Below are 23,670 nucleotides of genomic sequence, written 5' to 3' on the forward strand. Positions count from 1 at the left end.
GAGAAAATCAATGGCTATTTCTACAAAGGCTTCATTATTTTCTAAATAAGTGTATACATATTTTGTTTTTGAGATAGACTTAGCATTTAGCACAGAACCATTATAAAGCAAATAGTACTCTATTTTGTATTGCACACCAAGAAAAGTAATGAATATCGTTAACACTATCATGTATGAAACAATAATAGTTTTCAATACATAATCAAATGAAATCTCTCTCAGGAGATCTTATTCAGTCTCTAAACAAGATTAATAGTCAGTCATTAGTATATTCTACTAGTACTGTAGTGGTTAACTTTTGCCTTTGTTTTCTCATGTGCTGAGTTACTAGAAGGAATAGACAGATATTTTAAATGTATATATACTCAAGTGTTCATTTCCACATTTGTTCACAGAAAAACAATTATATATGCCTGACAGAGGATAACAATAAGGAACATTCAGCATCCAGTTCAAAAGGCTTTTAACTCATCCATGGATTTACTCCAACCTCTATTCTCCTTCCTCAAGTCATCTAGCAATAACCTTCCTCTCTGCCCTTTCCTTATAATTGCACCCCATGCAAGAGCCTTCTCCTGTGCAGCACATAAGTCTGAAACTATCTAGGTTTCTGCCTCACACAGTCTCTCTCATTTTAATAGCAACTGAAGACATCTTTTCTGCCCTATCTATACTTAATTTCTCTATTACTCATTAGATCTGATTTTAACACTAAAACAGAAATACAGTTTATATGAAACCTGATAATACAAAATGTTATTTTGTATGATGAGATCTCTTTTCCTTTTCCCAAAACACGCAATATTGATAGAAATAGCTGTGCATAAAATATTCTGAAAAAGCAGACAGAGGCTCTTACAAGCTTCTTCGATGTACAGCCCAAATACCGTCAACTCAAGGACAGAATTACCCCAACACTACCTTTGCCTGAAAGTCTGAAGAAGCCAGCTATTTGTTTTAAATTACTTAATAAGCCAGTGAAACCTGGATTCATTGGAGCATTCAGCAAACCTCAATGTGCAGAGATCACGTTACCTACATGTTTGCAGCAAGTTAATCTCACACTACATCATTCACATAAAACGTGTTCACTCTTGCCTGACAGCTCAGCAAACTGAGTTTCCACTTTGAAGTTTGCAGTGTTGTTGAAGACATGTTGGTCCGAGGATATTAGGGAGAGACAATATCTTTTATTTGACCAACTTCTGTTGGTGAAAAAGACAGGCTTTTGAGCTAAACAGAACTCTTCCTCAAATCTGGAAAAGGGCCTGGTCCACACTAAAAAGTTATATCTGGGTCAGCCTATCCTTCAGGGATATGAAAAATCCACACGTCTTGAGCAGCGTAGCCAACCTCCGGCGTAGATAGTACTAGGTTGATGGAAGTTACCACCTTCCAGGGAGATGAATTACCTACGCCAATGTGTCAGCGTAGGTAATGTCTATGCTGAAGCACTTTAGCGGCACAACCATAGCTATGCTGCGGTAACATTTCAAGTGTAGACAAGCCCTCAGAGCATCACAGCTAAATACAAGGTGGAACAGATTGTTTAGCAAAAGTAGTTAACACATACTGTAAGAGACTATTCAAAGAGAAGTGGTCTGTTATCTTTGCAAAAAAAGGGGAGGTTACTGGGTTGCAGATTGCTGTAATAAGCCATAACTCCAGTGTCTTTATTAACACCATGTTTTTTAATGTCTAGCAAAATTATGAATTTAAGCTCATTGGCTCATCTTTTGAAGGTGTTATGAATGGCTTCCTCTGAGGAAAAGGACAGATGTGGAGTGATCATTTTGTGAAAAGCATTATCAAGGAGACAGTTTTAGATTCCAATCCAGTTTACAAATTCAAGGGGCCTCAAGAGATCATTAAAACTAGAGAGACAGTACCCAAAACCAGTGTTTAAATAAAACTAACGTTATGACTCTCAAACCAACATAATAGCAGGACAGAAACTGATTAGAATTTGACAGTTTAGTTTTCATAGTGCTGATGCCATCCTAGGAGCCACAACCCAAAAGGTGAGAAGTGTTCATATTAATAAAAAGAAAAGGAGGACTTGTGGCACCTTAGAGACTAACCAATTTATTTGAGCATGAGCTTTCGTGAGCTACAGCTCACTTCATCGGATGCATGCTGTGGAAATCGCACAAGACATTTTATACACAGACACCATGAAAGAATGCCTCCTCCCACCCCACTCTCCTGCTGGTAATAGCTTACCTAAAGTGATCATCAAATTGGGCCATTTCCAGCACAAATCCAGGTTTTCTCACCCTCCGCCCTCCGAGTTTGTTTGTGGGAGGGCGGAGGGTGAGAAAACCTGGATTTGTGCTGGAAATGGCCCAATTTGATGATCACTTTAGATAAGCTATTACCAGCAGGAGAGTGGGGTGGGAGGAGGCATTCTTTCATGGTGTCTGTGTATAAAATGTCTTGTGCGATTTCCACAGCATGCATCCGATGAAGTGAGCTGTAGCTCACGAAAGCTCATGCTCAAATAAATTGGTTAGTCTCTAAGGTGCCACAAGTCCTCCTTTTCTTTTTGCGAATACAGACTAACACGGCTGTTACTCTGAAACATATTAATAAAAGTTCACTCATCTCAAGTAGAGTACAGATATTACACGAGGAGCACTGTTCCCCACATGACTTTCTAAACCACTGGGCTATGCACAATGAGTTTTGTTTTTAGATAAAACTAAACATAGCTAACTGAAAGATGTTTTTTAAATGACTCCTCCTACCTCGAGAAAACCAAGTGGATATTCTGTTAATATCAAAATGTAACCTGGGATAATGGGTCTGATGAAAAAGGCAATCAAGCTTATTGCTGCATAGAAGATAGATGAAGAAGACTGTAATGTGTTCACTTTGCCAATGGTGGGGTGGCGGCATTGAGTCCTGTGACTGGGTGAACCCTGAGGGACAGAAAACTGATTAAGCCAAAAGGACAGGGGACGAGAGGACAACAGCCCTCACTGAGGCGTTGCCTATTTTACCCTTAAAGGGGTTTGCCGAACTGCTCTGGGAGAGAGAAACTGGACTTAGAAACACTTAGAAATCCCCTACGTCATGGGGTTTTTTTTCTACTGTGAGAAATGCCTATTACTGCCACAGAGTGGTTGGCCGTCTGGGCAAATCAGTGCCCTCTTCACCTCACTGCACTAAAGTGCCTTCAAGCCTGCAACGACTCATCAAGGTACATGAGTTCCTCTAAGTTATGGAGCCCCCAAGTGTGGAATAAACTGGACTTACGAATCCCGGGAAATCACCCTGGGGACAGGATTACTTGTAGGCTGTATGGTATTACTGATGTTGCCCATTTCCCTTTATATGCTGCCTCTTCATTTCCCCTTGTAAATAACGTGTACCTTGTTTGTGGGTTCATCCATTACAGAGGTGTCAGAAGAGTATATTTTCGTGGTATCAGGTTAGTCAGAGTTCCTGACTACCTTAGCCAGACAGGTGGAGATGCCACCAGTTAGTAGCTAGGAGCCCAGGCCGTTGAAACCTACTACAGCCAAAGCAGAAAGACAATGGGTAAGGGCGCCGCTTAACGATTAGCTGCCCTTCGGGGTACAGCAACCCATAAAACCCCCTTAGAAAAAAATTTTCTGTGAGGACCACCAAGATGGAGACCAGTTTAGAAAATAAACGTTACAGCATGAGGGCTGTTTAGTCTATGGCTGGATTTGAATGAGATTATAAAGAGATATTTTGCCAGTCAGATCATTTGGTTGTCTGAACACTTCCAAGCCTATACTCTGAAAGATATGGGAACAGCTTCCACAGCTGTGGTTCCGTAGATCGTTCTGGATTGGAGAAGAGGAGAACTGCAAGTTTGAAAAACCATTGGCAATATTTTAATGTATGTTTCACAGTGCTTGTAATAACTTCTGCACGATCCCCTTTGTTTTCCTTTAATGTTGTCAGAATAGTGCCAAATAACTTCACACTTCAGTCTCAACAACGCCCAACTCCCTCACAAGGCAGTATTAACAAGGCTATGTTGTAGTCAAATATTACAGACCTTATAGGTAGATTATGCCCCTTGTGTATTCCATGGCAAATTAATATCAAATTAGAAATTCGGGTATTTTCTGACCTTAACCACTCATAGTCGGAAAACTAGTGAAGTGACGATACCATGAGAATCAAGTGAGTGAAATCTGATCAGTAAGTGGAAAGGATTTCTGAACAGACTGTTTAAAAACACTTTTGTTTGTTTTTGTTCACACCTACTTAACTGCAGTGATTAATGAATAATTTAAATAAAGGACATCTTTATTAAAGATTCAGATTTACACTCCCCCTGCTCTAGACTTCCTTATAAACCACTGTCATATGCCATAACAGCAGTTTAAGTGACACTGAATAGGGAAAGACTGGGAAAAGGAGACCTAAAAAAAACCTACACTCAAAAAAATGAAAGGGCAATGAACATGGCAACTCAGAAAAGCTCCAAAGAGTAACCTAGGAAATATCAAGCTAAGTTAATGTTCTTATTATGCTTTTGTAATAGAAGCTGATACTACAAAGTTAACGAGATTGCGATCAACTGCCACTCCTTCGCTGGAAGAGAACTTCACATGTTCCACAAGGGGGCAGGCTTTGCTGTGACTGGCCTCTGCATGGAGAGCTTATGGCAGCACCATGTAGGGTATGTGCAGCTACATGCCACAGTGAAAAGCAGACTGTCCACACTGCAATGTGTGGTTACATATGGCAGTGAAAGGCTCTGGCAGGGGGGAAGCAGTGGGACACTACATTGCTAAAAATAGCAGTGTAGACATCTGAGACACTGCTTAAACACAGACAGCCATGTATGGTATATACCTTAAGGTTCTGGCATATCTTTGCTCGCCTAAGCAGTACCTCACCATCTACCATGCTAGTTATGCCCACACTAGAGGGACTGTGATGAGGTGGATAAACCCCACACTGGAGAGACAGGGATGCAAGAACAACTCTGGGCCCAAGAAGCCCCACCACAGCAAGCCTGCTGAGTATGTTCTAGTTGGAGGAGGAGTTTAAAAGAAAGTCTGTTCAGCACAGCATGGTAGTGGGTGGAGAGAGGCAAGCCTGCACTCACTACTGTGGAAAGACTACAACAAACAGGAGGGGACTGCTGCATGAAGCCAGGACTCCCTAGTCTGCTGAGGCCCATGGTCCAGATTACAAGGAACAACTACAAGCCACAATGCCCAGAGTGGTAGGAAGAGGCAAAGGGTATTAGTCTGACTGCTGATAGGGATATCTTCCTTACAGTGCTCTAGAGAGCCCATCGATCAGAACTCTGGGGCGGGGGGGCCAGCTCCTCCTACTCCTTTAACAGCTAGACACAGCTGTCACCGCAGACTTGAGACACAGAGCAGGGCTGCCACCACAGACTCTGACCATTGGGTGGGTCCCCACCTGGCTCACAATGATGGAGAATGATGACATAAGGGCCCAGTCCTGCTGAAGAACATAAGGAAGGGCAACTGAGAAGCGAGGAAGGAAGAGGGGTGACATGGATGTGGTGAAGCTGCTGAAGTAGGTGGTGAAGAGCCAACAACAACAGGCAATCCAGCTGCAGCAACAGAATTAATTACTGCAATGGCTGGCCACCCAGAAACAGCAGCAATTCATCTGGAAGCTAACCACACAGCACCAAGAACAGAAACACCACCAGGTCCAGCAGATGGCAGCACAACAAGCCCCAGAAACCACTGCTAACCCAGGGTCAGGGTCCCCTAGGGCAGTGCTTCTCAAGCTATCTGATGTGTGGGACCGGCAATTTTTTTTTTCCAATGTGCACGCAGACCGGCAGCCGATGGCTCGTGGACCGGCACTGGTCCGCGGACAACCACTTTGAGTTGCACTGCCCTAGGGTGATCCTGATGCCAGGGATCCTGGCCAGGCTGATGAAGACAGGCCCAGAGAATGACCCAGAACCTTCTTGGTAACATTTGAACATTGTGGCCACCATGGTAGCATGGCCACCGGGCCATTCTCTTGACTCCATACCTGACAAGGCCGGCCCAGGCAACCTATAGGGTGCTAGATACCAGGATGCCTAAAACTATCATAAGGTCAAGGCAGTCATTCTTCTCTGAGACATACCGACAGTGCTTCCAGAGGGAAAAGCACCACTGGGGGCCTGCCATCAGGTAGTGGCCTAGCACCTCAAGGATTGCTGATCATGGATTATAGCACGTAGTACTCCGAGGCCATTCCGCTTCACACAACCAATGTGGTGACCACAGCTATGGAACTCATGATGGTCTTTGTGAGGGTGGGGATCCCCACAGAAACAGACCAGGAGATGAGCTTCATGTCACAATTGATGAAAAACATATGTGAGCTACTGAAAAATCAAGTCTCCAGGTCATCTGTCTACTACCCCCAAAAGATGGACTAATCTAACACTTCAACAGGACCCTGAAAGGGATGATAAAGTTTGTGGCTGATGAGCCTCACCACAGGGATCACTTATTGCTCCTGCTATTTGCAGTGCACAAGGTTTCACAAGCGTCTATGGGGTTCTCACCCTTCGAGTTGTTATATGGGAGACAACCCCAGGGGATTCTACATCTAGTTGGTAAACCTGGGATCTTGCTCCTCCCAGAGTCACTGCACCAATAAAGCACATTCTCCAGCTCTGAGAGAAGCTAAAGACACCAGGGACTTTTGCCCCTTACAGGCCCAAAACTGTCAAGAACAAGCCTATAATAGGGGCATCCATCCACACAAATGCCAACCCGGAGACAGAGTATTGCTGTTGCTGCCTAGCTTGGAATCAAAGTTAATGGCAAGGACCCTTTGAGGTAGTACACCAGGTAGCAGCAGTGGATTACGAGATCCGACAACCTGGGAAGAACAAAGAGACCCTGGTTTATCATACAAGTCTTCTGAAGCCCTGACAAGACAGCAAGAGCTTATTCATAAACCCATTACCCCCTGATCCAGAGCTAAGTCCCCATGCACCATTATCCCAGGGCCAGACAATTCCCTTGAGGGGGGAAGGGCTTCAGCTGCCCCAATGGACTCATACATTGCAGATGGTCCACTCTTTACCTTCCACATTCTAGTCACAACCAAGATGAACCCATCTATTTTGTCAACCTCACAACAGAGCGCAGACAAAAGGTCTATGAGAGTCATCATCCCCTGTCCAGAAAGATGCAGGAAGCTACCCATTAGGAGCTGCAAGCAATGTTGGACCTCAGGGTGGTAGAGGAATCCCAGAGACGCTGGGGACCCAATGTCCTGCTGCCCAAGGCAGATGGGACAACTCGGTTTTGCAACAACTTTAGGAAGATGAATGCAATATCCACATTTGATGCATATTCATATTGTTGACTGATTGGGGGCCACGAAGTACATCTCAACCTTAGATCTGACCAAGGCATCTCAAGAGAAAACAACCTTTGCAACATCTTTCAGCCTGTACTATTTCAAAACTATGCCCTTCAGCCTTCACAGGGCCACAGCCACCTTCTAACAGTTGACAGAGACAGCCCTGCAATCACACAGCCAATATGAGGCAGTCTACATAGACAATATAGACCTATACAGTTGTGACTGGAAGAAACACCTCAAGCATATATTGGTGGTCCTAGGGGCCTCAAAGAAGCTTGCCTCACCACAAATCTGGCCAAGTGCTGGTTGGGATTTCATGAGGTGATGTATCTGGAATACACAATTAGAAGGGGCAACCTTAGGCCTTTAATTGGAAAGGTCCAGGCCTCGACTGATTGCCCTGTGCCATCGACAAGGAAACAAGTTAGATGATTTTGGAGTCTGGCTAGCTACTATATGCAGTTCATACCCCGTTTCATCACAATAACTGCACCCCTCACTCACTCAAGTGAAGAACTCTATCCCCAAGATGATCACCTGGTCTGAGGTCTGTAACAAAGCCTTCAGGATCTTGAAAGACTGCCTGAGCAGTGAACTGGTCCTCTTCCTCCCGGACTTCATGTGATTGTTCATACTCCACACAGGCATTTCAGATGTGGGGCGATAGTCACTGCTATCCCAAGACTTTAATGAGGAAGAAAATCCAATATGCTACATTGACCAGAAACTATTCCCACAAGAGGGCCTACTCAATCATAGAAAAACAGACCTTGGCAGTGAAGTGGGTCATAGAAGCATTGTGGTATTACCTACAGGAAAATCCCTTCCTCCTGATAATTGATCATGCACCCCTCCACTGGATAAATACCATGAAAGACACTAAACCCACAAATTATGAAGTGATATTTGGCCTCACAACCTTATGCCTTCCAGATAGCCCATAGGCTAGGGAACAAACTCCAGAATGCCTGATGGGCATGCTCCAGTTGGAGAAGAGGTTTAAAAGGGAGTCTCTTCAGCACAGCAGGGTGGTGGGCAGAGAGAGACAGGCCTGTATTCATGGCTAAAGAGGGACTACTGCAGACAGGTATCCCCAGGAGGGAACCGATGCACAAAGTCAAGACTCCCTAGACTGCTGAGGCTCATGGGCTGGATGACAAAGAACAACTGCAAGTCATGATGCATTCTGAGGTGATACAGAGTGGCAGGAAGAGGCACAGGAAACAGTGTTAGCTAGACTGCAGATAGTGGGTGCCTTCCTTACAGAGGGCCCCTGAGTTAGAATTCAGGGGAGTCAGAGGAGCTGGATTCCTCTACCCCCTTAACTGTTAGGTGGGGCTGACGCTACAGACTGACCATAGGCAAGGTGGCCCAGCATAGTCCCCCTTTTCCACCCCACTCACAGGTGCATGCAGTGTACTTACTCTACATGCTGCCGTAAGCATAGACATAGCCTGATAAATTTACAACTCACCCCCACCACGGCTGAGAAAAGACAGAAGATGGGCATAAAAGGCTTTTCAGAGAATAAGTCCTTTCTCACATAGGATAGCATTTCAAGACAAAGATTTGTCAAGATGACGTTTACTTTGCAGAGAGTGGTTCGAGTGCATATTGCCTTTAAAAAGGTTAGAATTAAAAAGCGAACAGGACACAAAACACTAAACATGGAAATATGGAGTTGAAGTTGTTTCTCTCAGTCCGATGACCTCCCTGCATGAGCATCAGGATACTGGGACTCCTCAAATCCCTTTAGTGGGCTCTCAGGAATCCACCTGCAATCTTAGACACAAAGGGAATGGAACAGAAGCAAGGAGCAGAGCTCTGCTCCAACACAATGGAACAGTGTGTCAGAGTACAGCTCCCCTTCGTCCACTTCTCTAACTCCAGACCCTCAGCACGAAATCCCCTTTGCCCTATGCTCTCCACATAGCTTCACAGGTTTCTTCACATATCTGTTCACTCTTCCGTGACACATCTGCTCACTCCCCCTCAGCTCCCCATGGTATGACTGCATCTGCACTAGGTGTACCAGGAGGGATGGGGATGAGTACAAATGGAGAGGTAAGGGAAGTGGTTTTGCTTGTTGGGACTGTGAAGGTTGGGGAGAGAACTTGTGGGAGGTGGAGGGGAGAAGCTCAGTGTCTGCAGAGAATTACAGATGCTCGAGGGTTCCCCTCAGCACAGCGGCCTCACAGCACAGGGAGTCCTTCAAGTACAAATGTCTCAACACAGATACACTCAGATTCTCTGATGCAGCTAACTGGGTCTCCCCATCTATTCAATTCACACTGCTCCCCATCAGCTGAAAATTATTTCGTTTTGCCTGCTGTGCTCTTCCTTCCCCCACACTCCTTTTTTCTGCTCAGCTTTCTGTTTACCACCTCAGATCAATAGCTGTCCGATGCTGTGACACCATGTATAACAGCACTGTCGAGAGGCAGGTATTGTTGAATGGCATAAAAAAGGGCAGAAAGACAAAGTGGCAATATTACAGAGATCATGTCAGATCAGAATGACAGAGAAAATCATTTTTAGGTATATAGTGTGAGAGTTCAGCAGGCATTTTGGGCCTAAGCTCGCTCTCTCAAACTATCTAAAAAGTAAAAACCAAAAGCATGTGACTCTCTCATTGTACATGGTCAGTGGATCACAATACTGTCTAGTTCTTATACAGCTCTTTATCCATAGAACTCAGAGCACTTGATGAAGGAGGTAAGTATTGTTATGCCTGTTTTACATATAGGGAAACTGAGGCCAGGGAGGGGCCAAGTGATTTGTCCAAGGTGAACCAGCAGCCCTGTGGCAGAGTCAGGAACTGAACCTAGGTCTCTCAAGTCCCCAGTCCAGTGCCCTATCCAGTAAAACCACATTACCCATGTTGTAAGGTGTTAAGAAACATAAGAGAAAATACTTACTCTGAGTCTAACACACCCTCTTCGTGATCCTCTCATCATTTTGTCCTTTGACTGAAAGAGAGGACAGATTAATTCGATTAATAAACTTACTGAGAATTCACATAAATTATTCAAGACAATCTGGAAAGAAGTAAAACGTTTTGGAGTAAAGTTTTATGGACTGGTGAAATAAAACTACCGCTATGACAGCGGTTGTACTCCATATAGCACAGGAAGAAAGAAACCATAACACACAACCGTCTGTTTTCTGGTGTTAAGTATGTTAGGAGGTAACGTCATGGCATAGGACAGTAGCTCTTCTAAAGGTGTCACACAATAGAGAGTCAATAAAGCGCACATCAAACCACATATAAAACTTCTTGAAGAAAGAGACTAAGGGGTCCATACACCCATCCACTAAACCAAGCGGAGAGGAGCAGACGCAAGTCGAACTGAGCATGAGGATATGGGAAAAGGCAAAATAGTGACTCCATAACATGGTCCTTTCACTCCCAACAGTCTCACGAACGACCTTCCACCTAACATCATAAAAAGCCCCACCTTTTAGATGGGCTGTACAAAAATAAAGGCTTGTCTACCTAGGAAACTTACAGCAGCATATTTAAACCACAATAGTTATACCAGCATAACCCCCTGTGGGCACTTTTTCTGAAACAAGAATGGCTTTTTGACTTAGCTTAAACTGCTTCTGAAGTGACATAAGCAAAACTGGAAAAGGGCCATCTTATCCTGGAATAAGAATGCCCACATAGGCAATTATACTGGCATAACTATAGCTCTTTAATTCACAGCTTAGCTAATGGTGGTATAAATTTTCCACATAGAGAAGCCCTAAATAAGCTCCCTAGATAGCAAAGGTACACATGCAGCACAGTCGACCTTCGCTCCAAATGTCAGTAATCGAGTCAGAGCAATCTGAACGTCAGGCTCCTGACCAGAGCCCACATGGCTTGCTTTCATGTCTACCTACTAGGCTACCCTGCCTCCCAATCAAGTTATTGAAGCTTTATTCTTTAGTATCCCCATCTAGAAAAGGGACTGGTATACTCCTGTCATAGATCAAGGAGCATTTATATGGGGAATTCAGGTGGAAGAATAATTAACAGATCAGGGAGCGGAGGTCTGGTTTGAGGTAAACAATGAAAGTATTCTCTTACCATATCTGGCTCCACACTCTCCCTCCCCCCATTCTACATTTCATTGATAGAGACTCATGTCTAGTTTTCAAATAGAGGCAATGTCAAACATTTTACTAGTCCTGGCACTGGCTCATGCAGGAAGCCATTTACAAAAATCTACCTATGTTTCAAATACTGTGGTGTAATATGGACAGATCAGGGAGCACGAGGAAACATTAGACCCTTGAAAAAATGCCCAGAAGGTTTCTTTTTTTTAGTACTTAATTGTCAAAGAACATTCTAGTCATCAACAGGAATTAATTCTAGAACTATGAAAGCAAGGAGTTTTTTTGGAAGGTGGAGCTGTAACAGGGCTGTGGTTGCAACCTGAGCTACACAGAGGCAGTCCCTCTCATTTAATACTCCTTAGAGCCAAGCCTGAAACCCTCATCTTTCCAGTCAAGAATTCAGGCATATATTACTTGAGCCAGAGTAAGAGGTTCAATAGCTGTCAGCTACTGAAATAGCCCTATTTTCTTTCTAAGCTGCAACCAGGCAATATAGTGCAACATGCTCATATACATTAGGTTCCTCCTTAAGTCAATAGCAAAGAAATCCTATTGGCATCAATGAGAGAAGAACTGGGCGCCAAACCATCCACTACAAGAATCACTAATAAATTACAACCTACTATCTTTAAATACCAAGCCATGAGTTTAAGGAGATTTAACTATACAGAAAGTATGAAGGGACAGTTAAAAGTGCTTTTGAGCTAGAGACAGACCAAGAAGTGCTAGAGTCAAAACTTCAAGTCAGGTCAATGTTTTGGGTGCGTGGGGATAAGTTTTTAGTTTGTTTTATAACCTGTACTCAATCTGTCAAACAGTTTTTCTTCAAACGCAGGAGAAGCATCCTTTGCCATCAGAATAAATATAGCAGTTTTCAAACCAAACTAGGTTTCCAAGCCAAAGTGTGGGGAGCAAAAATAGGTTTGTTTATTTAAAAGAGACTGTTTGCAACGTTAATTATGCAAAGACAAATGCTTAATCTAGAATGTATATTAAATATACATTTTCTGTGCAGATTTCCTTGAAAGCACTGCCACTTTGGGGCAAAGAAGAAAGGCACAAGATAGGGGAATAGAGCAAAGGGATAGTATCAGCTGCTGAAAGAAGCTGTGTTAGCCCCTATATTTGAAAATGTACATAGAGGGACTCCCCTCTCAGACACAGAAAGTTAGAACACAAGCAATGCTGCATTGCAGACAGACAATGCCTGAGATCATCTGACTAGATTGCCCTGGGGGAATCCAAGAGCTTGGATCCTAAACTCTAGGCCAGGAGATGGGAAAGCACTATGGAGCTTGTATCTCCCTCTGGTGGATGCAAGCAGCAGCAGCAGCTGCAGAAATCCCATCCAGCCCATAACTAGCAATCCAAGTCCCTTAATTAGTAGGGGAATGACATAAATAAGAGGGACTTCTTAAGATCACCTCACATTGGAGGGAGAAAAAACAAAGTGTAACTGTATGAGTCACTGTTATAAAATAAATCTTGTGAATCGATGTATCCAGTTACATTAGCCTCAGGCTGAGTCTGGGACAGAGGGCTGGGGTGCAGGAGAGGGTGAGGGGTGCAAGCTCTGAGAGGGACTTTGGGTGCAGGAGGGGGCTCCAGGTTGGGGCAGAGTGTTGGGGTGCTGCCTCCAGGAGGGGGGTCAGGGCTGGGGGTTGTGGTACAGAAGGGGGTATGAAGTGCTGGCTCTGGGAGGGGGCTCAGGCCTTGAGCAAGGGCTTGGTGCAGGAGAGGGTTCAGGGTGCAGGCTCTGGGAGGGGGCTCAGGGCTGGGAGTGCAGGAGGGGGCATGGGATGTTGGCTCCGGGTGGGGCTCAGGGCTGGGGTGTGGGCTCCTGCCAGGCGGCACTTACCTCGGGCAGCAGCGCAGTGGGGCTAAGGGAGGCTCCCTGTCTGTCCCAGCTCTCCGCCGCTCCCGGAAGGGGCCAACACACCCCTGTGGCCCCTGGGGGGAGGAGGAGGGAACACGTGGCTGCCCCCCTCTGCAGGCGCTGCCCCCACAACTCCCACTGGCCACAGTTCCCAGCCAATGAGAGCTGCAGGGGTGGTGTTTGCAGGCCAGAAGCAGCACACAGAGACCCCTGCCTCTCCCCCACAGGGCCACGCTGGCTGCTTCTAGGAGCAGCGTCGGACCCGCAGGGAGCCTGGCTTAGCAGCAGCCCCACTACATCCCCGGACATCGCGATCAACTGGGAGAGTCTCCAGGACTGACCAGTTGATCGGGATCTACAGGCTGGTGACCACTGCTACAAGGAACTTCACTCACTTCACCAGGACTCTGATTAGAGGGCTCCAAAGTAGCTCATCTATTTGCAGAAGAGGTCCTTAACACTTACGCAAGTAGTTAACTTTAACTTCGCAGGGTCACGACCTCAATACTCTCTTGCTTGTGTAGAAAAACAAGTGTTTTACAGTTTTTCAATCACATTTCCCAAAAATCAGCAGGGAGACTCAGGACCGGGCATAGAAACAGCAATTACAGTTATGTTACGAAAAATAAAATTACTTCAAGTTGGTCATGTCCCTTTAGTGTCTGCTCTAATGTTATAAGTGACACATTTGTATTAATATTTCCAGTGAAAACAAGTCAACAGTTAATATTAACCAATTAATTTCTATTCTGTTCTATGCAGAATGTTATACCACGTTCATCACTATAGTATCTCCTTCCAGTAGTAGTCCATCAAATGTAGCTCACTCTCTTTCACTGAAGTCCCACTCTTGCAAATCTAGTTGTTCAGAGTAACCACTAATTCATTTGGCATACTAAATTCCCTCCCCACTCCAATCAAAGATTTTATAAGAGCAATGATTCAAATAATTTATAATTGAAAAACTATACAAGAAATTTAAGTTAAGAAAAAGAACATTGGGTATTTGGCCTCATGCCTCACAACATATTAAGAGGTGTTGATATCTGGATACTACCACACCTTGCCAAAATGTTCTTCTATTAAGAAAGCCACCTTTAAGTTGCACAATCAGTGAAATGGAGCCCCTCCTCATGGAACATAGCAGAAATATATACCCACAATCCAGATACCACAATGATTTCTTCCTAGAGAGAATTAAATAGCATTTTGAACACACTACTATTTTTGCAGATGTTGTTACATTACTTATGAGCTGGTTAATCCTGTTTGTTCCTTGTCAATTTTTGGTGCTCTTTGTATTTTATACATATTGCAGCAATGTTCTTTCACTGAGAAAAATGCAAATTTTATAGCCAGCCAAAATAATATTTTCACTACATGGAGACTAATTTTTTCCCAAGCACGATGTAGTTATTTTGAGGCAGATGTAGTGACAAGGAAGTATAATATAAATTAAGCTGCTGCTCAATCAGAATTTATAAGAACCAGCAGTGACGTAAGACTTTTCATGCAGTGAGAGTGCAAAAGTGTCTTCCAGAAACATCCTAACTGCGTACAGATACTGTAAAGCTGGCCTTCCATTAAGTTTCTTTTGACCTGCACAAAATGCAACTCATGTAGTACAGAATCAGGCTAATTTCTGGCATTTTTAGTAAGATGCAACTTCATAAGATCAAAACTTATGCTTTGATCCATTTCAAAATTGAAATAACCTGTATGTATAGGGTCACTGTTGATTTCACTGGGGAAAGCTGAAATACTGTGTAGAAAGCTAGACTTCTGTACAATACTCAGCTGCTAAGTATGCCCCAGGCCAAGTCTACACTTCAAACTTTTACCAGCTCAGGTATGTCACTCAGGAATATGAAAGAGTACAATCCCTTAATTCAGAACTGTGCCAGCAAAAGCCCCTGGGGTGTAGACACAGGTACATGGGCAAAACTGTACTTGGGCCAGTTACAGATTATTTTGTTTCGTGGGGCTGTAATAAGCTATACTGGCAAAAACGCAGTGAGTTTTGCCAATATAAGCTGTGTCCACACTAGGACACACAGCAAGTACTTCACTACTGAGCAAAATAGAAGTGAGACACTTTTTCCAAAATAAGAACATCCACGCAGATTTGCAATAAAACAAAAAATGTTAATTAAAACAAGTTCAGTTATTTCAGTGCAAACCTGTATGTAGGCAAGCCCCTAAGTGAGTCCACAGAGCTCTGTCAGTGTTGAAGACCCAGACTGGATATGTGCAAGGAGGTGGGGGTTAGAGAGAGAGAGAGAATATGGAAGGGGAGAAAGACAACAACTGACTGCTTGGGGTATGTTTTCACTGAAGAGTTAACCTGTATGATTGGCAGAGAGCCCAGCTTAGTCCAGCCCAGGGGTGAGCATCCCCACAACAAAACCATACCCACATTACTATGTCACCACTGTTTCTGCACTTGCCCATGTGTGCGCGTATGTGTTGGAGGGGAGAGGGGGGGGAAGGGGAAATATCCCACAGTTCTTTCTGCTGAGACTCTCTAGAATTCTTTTCCAATCAGTTATGGAAGAACTTGTCCATCCTTTGGGGAGAACTGTGGAACGGGACTATCAGCACTCAACTGATTTTTGCCTGTGCCCTCACAGCAAAGTGAGTGGGTTGCAGCCCAAGTTAGAGCATAGACCAGGTTATAAATAAATCTCTCCTCTCCCACCTTCCCAAAAGCTGGTAAACTAGCCCAGGTTTAAGGCACCTCCAAACCCATGTCCAAGGGTTTTCTGTGCAGATGGTTGGGAGGACTGGGTGAAAACTCAGGTAAGAACTGGAGTTAATTGTGAAGCAAAGACTTACCCTTTTAAGTCATAGACAAATAAGCTTGTCTATGCCGTCACCAGACATACTCAGTTGTTTGTGTAAGCAACAAACATAGTTAAAGCAACAACTGCTACAGCTAAAGTTGTATTATGTTCTAAGTCCTGGTCTTCAGACTCTTGACTTTTTCAAATAGCGATCTTTAGAACAAAAGTTTTCCAATCTTAGCCTTGCCCAAAGACAACTTTTTTTGTAGAAGTCTGAAGAGAAACACTTCAGCCATTTGGGAATAAAACAGAGAGTGAATTCTGTGTGCCACAGGTAGCACCCATTGGAATTCTGCATATGGGGTCCCTAAAGTACATAGTACTTAAATACAGTACATATAGACCACCACCATCAGCTAGTTTAATTGCTTCATCCACCTGAACTGCACCTAAGGAAAGGTATGCAGCTAATTGAGAATATGTAGTATATGGCCTCTAAGTCACTAAAATATATATCATAGAAAAGAGAACTTATCACAAAGTTCATATTTTTATCAATATTGTGTTCTGCACAATAGTTACAAAAACTAAGATCAGCAATAGTTAGGGTTCGGTTTTGTTTGTTTTTAGCAACAACTCAAAGTGAATAATCTAATTTGAAAAAAATCCAGAATTCTTAATTTTTATATTTAAGCAGTAATTTTTAACCAAATTATTCACTGATTTACATCTGTGTAAATCCATACAAACCATCTGAGAATGGAATTACTCCATTGTCTCTGAAAGTAGATTTTGACTTAAGTGCACAGGAAACACAGGAAAATGCAACCCAACCACATTTGTTTCCAGGAAGTAAGGATTGCCCCATTATTTGGGCGGATACAGTCCCCCAGGAGGCAGCTACAGAGCCCAGAATGACTACCTTAGACATTCCAAACTAGAATTTAAAACTAAACTAGTATTTTCAGGGTTTGTTTGTTTAACATAATGAATGCTTCTGCAGATAAACTCACTTACAATTGAACATGTTAGTATGTTGCATAATTACCCCTGAGAACAGATTTACATATTGCTTGAAATTTGTAAGGTATGTTTTCTTTCCGCAGCAAGAAAACTCTGTAAAACTGTCCAAAATCTAAAGTAACCCTTTTGGAAAGTGTCGAAAACAACAATTTAGAAACATGACATGACAGATAAGCTGAAAAGATCAACACAGAAGGCTGAACAAACATGGAATGATGTTTGTGACTGAACTTTAAGGCTTTGTTCTAGTTTAAGATTTAAAGAGGTGTAAGACAACACAGTCTATAATAGACCACTTAGAATGTGTTAGCTAACATGCCAACACCTCATCTTGAAATCCTGATCTAGATAAGTTGAAGATGAGTGCAGCCACACTACAAAAAGTGTTTTCTTACCATGTTAGCTAACAATTGGTAGCAAACAGAGGTAGAATCCTAGTGAAAACAAGGCAGTTTGTCTTTCACTAGCTTTCTACTGCGTTTTAGTTGCCACATTAACTAACGTGTGGTAAGAAAACATTTTCCCCCCTAGTGTGGACAATGCCTAAGAGCACGAACAGTGGATTTTATCATGTTCTGCTAATGATCAGGAACTATTAGACAGTTAATATATATGAGAACTACTAGAGATTTAGATGTCAGGAGACACTAAACATTTCCATCACCTTTTCTTTAATAAAAATTATTTACAAAAGATACCATTATTTTAAAGTGGAAAAATGATGCATCACTGTTAAAGGAAACACCAGAAAAGACATCTGTAAATCTTAAAAAGGAAATGTTCTTTAGGGTAGTACATACCACACACAAGACAACCAACAAGGACAAGCAAAGATATTTGGGGGCCTAGGAAGAGAATATGAGAGTGGGTCCCTCCCTAAAGTTTATTAATAAAGATACCCAAAGAGCCCAGAAATATATGTTCCTGCTCTGGATTTTGGAGGGCACACATCACTAGTTTATATGCATTTTTGAAGATTTACAATTCAAATATAACAAAGTGTGACATACAAAATACTGGTTTCAAATACTATTTTATTCACGGACTTAAGTGCAAAAAAGGTTAAAACATTCACCATCTTTAATTCTTTTTGCATTTACATTACTTGGATCAGATTTTAAAATACTACTTGCTTCTTAATCTTGCACACTGTTAATCACGTATGAGTTTGTCCATTTATTAAACTCATTCTCTAAGAGGTCGCAGGCAGTGAAAACAAAACTTTGAGTTTATTACCAGCAGAGGGAGAGTTCATTATGTCATCTGAGAATGGAATGCAGTGACCTTTAAAGGGGTTTATAAAGCAGTTTTGTTTTCCTGTTAAGCTGGGACTTCTGAGATTTACTTAAGAAACTGTCTTAAGGAGCCAAAGTTGTATTTGAGCTGCCAATTACAGGTTTTTCTATGTAAGGGGACTCTAGCTACATGTCTAGTTTCAGAGGCTTCATATTCAATAGGTCAATATTCTTCATCCGGTCTTCAGTTTTGCCTCCTCAGGCTCATATAACCACACAAAAGCTTGGGCACTTCACCTGTAGCTCACGAAAGCTTATGCTCAAATAAACTGGTTCGTCTCTAGATTACTAGTGGTGCCACTAGTAATCCTTTTCTTTTTGCGAATACAGACTAACATGGCTGCTACTCTGAAACTTCACCTAGATTTGCTTCTCCAACAAACAGCACTTTCAATTATGCACAACTAGCTTCTCTAAATAAACAATTATTTGGCAATTAGCAGTTAATGCTTTCTGCTCATTTAGAGTGGAAATACAGAAGAAATTTTGTCCCAAAAGCAAAAAAAAATCTATTTTGCCCCCATTTTTACAGAAATGTGGCATTGTTAGATTCCTGTTGTGAAACACTCACCTCCTATTCAACAATGCCTCTGCGCTCAGGTTCTGTAGGAACCATAACCCTGGGGTACAATAGGTCCACATGACAAAATACAAGGGGTGGGGATGGTCAAGATTGTAGCTAGCTAAAACCATACAAAAGAGGGTTGGGTGGGGGAAGAAAAGTTTTAAAAGCAAATACTGCTTCCTTTCCTCCATCTGCCAAATTTCACCTGCATTTTGCTATTAACAGATTCCAGAAGAAAGTGTGAATTTTTTGCATGTGTTATATTAAGTAAAATCTGATCGTTTCTAGTAATTGTTTCACACTCCCACTATGCCTGAATTCATTGCCGATTCAAAATATGAATACATCTGTAACCAATTAGTGATGATAGGATTGTAAACCTACTGGAAGCTACTGAATTTTACTTAATGAACACATGAAAAGTGTATTTTCATATATAACTACATTGACATATGCTGCTGACATCCTGTCTGGCCCTTCAGTCACTATGAAAGGCTATTGTCTAAATACATCTGCCACAGGAAAGGAGTGTTGCTGATGGGTTCATGAAAGATATACACAAATAATATTTAAATTATACCATTTTGAACTTGCTTCAATTTTAGGGAGTGGTATTTGGAATAAGAATTAATCAGGTGCAGAACTTCTGTAATCCTCTAAAAATCAGTGTCACACACACACAGATTCATTTATAAAAATTAGTTTACAATCTCACCTACTTATTATGGTTTTTAGAGGTCTGAGTAACTATGCCCATCTGACTATCAGTTTTCATTACACTGCTAAAACATTAATTTCATTTAATACAGCGATACCCAAAACCTAAAATGTTTAGACTAAACTATTACATGAACTACTCTGAGTGTTTCAGAGTGGCAGATGTGTTAGTCTGTAACCACAAAAAAGAACAGGAGTACTTGTGGCACCTTAGAGACTAACAAATTTATTTGAGCATAAGCTTTTGTGGGCTACAGCCCACTTCATTGGATGCACAGAATGAAACATATAGTAAGAAGATATATATATATATATACATACAGAGAACATGAAAAGGTGGAAGTAGGCATACCAACTTCCATCAACGTGCACGGGCTGAAATAGTGGAAAAGCAGCATCACTTGCCCTATAACCTCAGCCGTGCTGAACACAACACCATCAACAGCCTCAGGAACAACTCTGACATCATAATCAAAAAGGCTGACAAAGGAGGTGCTGTTGTCATCATGAATAAGTTGGAATATGAACAAGAGACTGCTAGGCAGCTCTCTAACTCCACATTCTACAGTCCATTATTCTCTGATCCCACTGAGGAATACCAAAAGAAATTAAACCATCTGCTCAAGAAACTCCCTGAAAAAGCACACAGATCTGTACAGACACATGCCTACAACCCCGACCAGGGGTATTCTGTTTGCTACCCAAGATCCATAAACCTGGAAATCCTGGACGCTCTATCATCTCAGGCATTGGCACCCAAACAGCAGGATTGTCTGGCTATGTGGACTCTCTCCTCAGGCCCTACGCTACCAGCACTCCCAGCTATCTTCGAGACACCACTGACTTCCTGAGGAAACTACAATCCATCGGTGATCTTCCTGAAAACACCAACCTAGCCACTATGGATGCAGAAGCCCTCTACACCAACATTCCACACAAAGATGGACTACAAGCTATCAGGAACAGTATCCCCGATAATGTCATGGCAAACCTCGTGGCTGACCTTTGTGCCTTTGTCCTCACCCACAACTATTTCACATTTGGGGACAATATATACCTTCAAGTCAGTGGCACTGCTATGGATACCCGCATGGCCCCACAGTATGGCAACATTTTTATGGCTGACTTAGAACAATGCTTCCTTAGCTCTCGTCCCCTAACGCCCCTACTGTACTTGCGCTACATTGATGGCATCTTCATCATCTGGACCCATGGAAAAAAAAGCACTTGAGGAATTCCACCATGATTTCAACAATTTCCATCCCACCATCAACCTCAGCCTAGACCAATCCACACAAGCGGTCCATTTCCTGGACACTACTGTGCTAATAACCGATGGTCACATAAACACCACCCTATACCGGAAACCTACTGACCGCTATACTTACCTACATGCCTCCAGCTTCCATCCAGGACACACCACATGATCCATTGTCTACAGTCAAGCTCTAAGATACAACCACATTTGCTCCAATCCCTCAAACAGAGACAAACACCTATAAGATCTCTATCAAGCATTCTTAAAACTACAATACCCACCTGCTGAAGTGAAAAAACAGATTGACAAAGCCAAAAAAGTACCCAGAAGTCACCTACTTCAAGACAGGCCCAACAAAGAAAGTAACAGAACGCCACTAGCAGTCACCTTCAGCCCCCAACTAAAACCTCTCCAGCGCATCATCAAGCATCTACAATCTATCCTGAAGGACGATCCCTCACTCTCACAGATCTTGGGAGACAGACTAGTCCTCGCTTACAGACAGCCACCCACCCTGAAGCAAATACTCTCCAGCAACCACACAACAAAAACACTAACCCAGAAACCTATCCTTGCAACTAAGCCCGATGCCAACTCTGTCCACATATTTATTCAAGTGACACCATCATAGGACATAATCACATTAGCCATGCCATCAGAGGCTCGTTCATCTGCACATCTACCAATGTGATATATGCCATTATGTGCCAACAATGCCCCTCTGCCATGTACATTGGCCAAACCAGACAGTCTCTATGCAAAAGAATAAATGGACACAAATCTAACATTCAAAGACCGGTAGGAGAACACTTCAACCTCTCTGGCCACCCAGTAAAAGATTTAAGGGTGGCAATTTTGTAACAGAAAAGCTTCAAAACCAGACTCCAGTGAGAAACTGCTGAGCTTGAATATGCAAACTAGATACCATTAACTTGGGTTTGAACAGAGACTGGGAGTGGCTGGGTCATTACACATACTGAATCTATTTCCCCATGTTAACAATCCTCAGACCTTCTTGTCAACTGTCTAAATGGGCCATCTTGATTATCACTACGAAAGTTTTTTTCTCCTGCTGATAATAGCTCATCTTAATTTATTAGCCTCTTACAGTTGGTATGGCTACTTCCACCTTTTCATGTTCTCTGTATGCATGTGTATGTGTGTGTGTATATCTCTTCTTACTATATGTTCCATTCTATGCATCCAATGAAGTGGGCTGTAGCCCACGAAAGCTTATGCTCAAATAAATTTGTTAGTCTCTAAGGTGCCACAAATACTCCTGTTCTTTTTAATTTGAGTGTGACATACAGCAATTTACTGTACCTTGCATTTTGGATTCAGCTTTAAGGGTGATTTTAAAAGTCATCAAACCAGATTACTACAAAGTACAGAAAATGCAGTTGAAATAGTATATATAAGTAGCTGGATTTTGTAGAATTAAATTTTAATTTTAAAACACTAACATTACCGGGGGGAAAAAAGAGAATGCCAATAGAACTGAACATTGGCATAAAGTGATGGATCTATTAGACCAGTGGTCCCCGCCATGACGCGCGCCGGGGCATTTACGTGCACCCACCTACTGACAAGAGAGCGCTTCTGCTGGATGACCTGCCACCAAGGAACACAGCCGCCGAACAACCAGCCACTGAAATGCCACCACTTTTCGGCGCCATTTTAGCAGCAGCACCTCTCAATGACGCCGCTTCTCAGCAGCATTTTGGCGTCAGGTCGTCCAAAGCCCGCCACACACTTCTGGGAACATGAATATGCTATTGCAACAGAAAGGCTGTGGACCACTGTATTAGACCAATATTTATTGATGTTTTAACGTTTATTTCTGGTGAAAATGCATGAGCCAGAAAGCATGGTTTGACTTTCTGATCCCAACTTGGCTCTCGCAGGGTTGCCAGTTAGAAAAGCCACCTTTTTCTTTGTACACTAAGCAAATCTGAGATATCAGTGAGGGGGACAGTATTCCACCATGACTTTTACAGAATAAGTAATCCAACAAATTTAAGTGATAGATCGCTTCGTTCACTAAAGGTAAAGTGGGGGGAAGGAGGAGAACAGATAAACACTTATTTTTAAAAAAAAAAAAAAAAACTCTATTATCCCACCCTCCCCAAATTCACCGTTTTTTTAATGTACTGGTTACATAAACGTTTTTTTGTACTCCACAAGTGGCAGCTAGAAATCTAGTCAATCAGCAAGGTAAGAGCCTAAAAGGGGGTCACGCGCTCTTGGCATGGGGTTCACACAGACACTCGTGCTACTCTGAGATCCCTGGAGAAAGGGGGCTACAGAAGAGCAAAGTGCTTCACAGATGCGTAGAAACTCAGCCGCGCAGCACACGCGAGGAAGGTAAAACGCCCCATTCTCCCGAGAGACGCCGAGTCACGGAGGGAGGGCCAGCCCCTCCCGGTAGGGCACAGCCGCTGGGAGCAGGGGACAGGAGCCAGGAGCGCGGGCAGCACCTCTCACCGAGTGCTCTGGGCAGCCGGGGCCTGCCGGTCAGCAGTGAGCACCCCCACCCCCACCCCAATTCAAGTCACGGGGAGCCCGGCGCCTGCCTTGGCAGGGAAGGATCCCAACACCTTTCGCACGCCGGGCCCAGCGACGGGTTAGCAGCGCCCCTCTACGCTGGGGCACAGGCGGACCGAGAACAGCGCGTCAGACACTGGGGGCGCTACCCAACGCCC

The 23,670-nt window shown here is 43.2% G+C and overlaps 1 protein-coding gene and 1 long non-coding RNA gene across 10 annotated transcripts in view; one reads left to right on the plus strand and one right to left on the minus strand.

Moving 5' to 3' along the window:
• Nucleotides 1-23,670, minus strand: part of OSBPL9 (oxysterol binding protein like 9) — a 137,002-nt gene that overhangs the window by 112,687 nt on the left and 645 nt on the right. For all 9 annotated transcript variants that reach the window (XM_037906136.2, XM_037906137.2, XM_043520918.1 and 6 more), the window contains exon 2: nucleotides 10,266-10,316. In XM_037906136.2, coding sequence (XP_037762064.1) covers nucleotides 10,266-10,316 — 51 coding nt within the window. The remainder of the gene's footprint in view (nucleotides 1-10,265; nucleotides 10,317-23,670) is intronic.
• The window catches only part of LOC119566994, a 38,256-nt gene continuing 37,270 nt past the window's right edge, over nucleotides 22,685-23,670 (plus strand). The window contains exon 1 of the long non-coding RNA XR_006283287.1: nucleotides 22,685-23,332. This is a non-coding gene — a long non-coding RNA (uncharacterized LOC119566994). The remainder of the gene's footprint in view (nucleotides 23,333-23,670) is intronic.

Source organism: Chelonia mydas, chromosome 8 (genome assembly GCF_015237465.2).
Source record: "Chelonia mydas isolate rCheMyd1 chromosome 8, rCheMyd1.pri.v2, whole genome shotgun sequence".
NCBI lineage: Eukaryota > Metazoa > Chordata > Testudines > Cheloniidae > Chelonia > Chelonia mydas.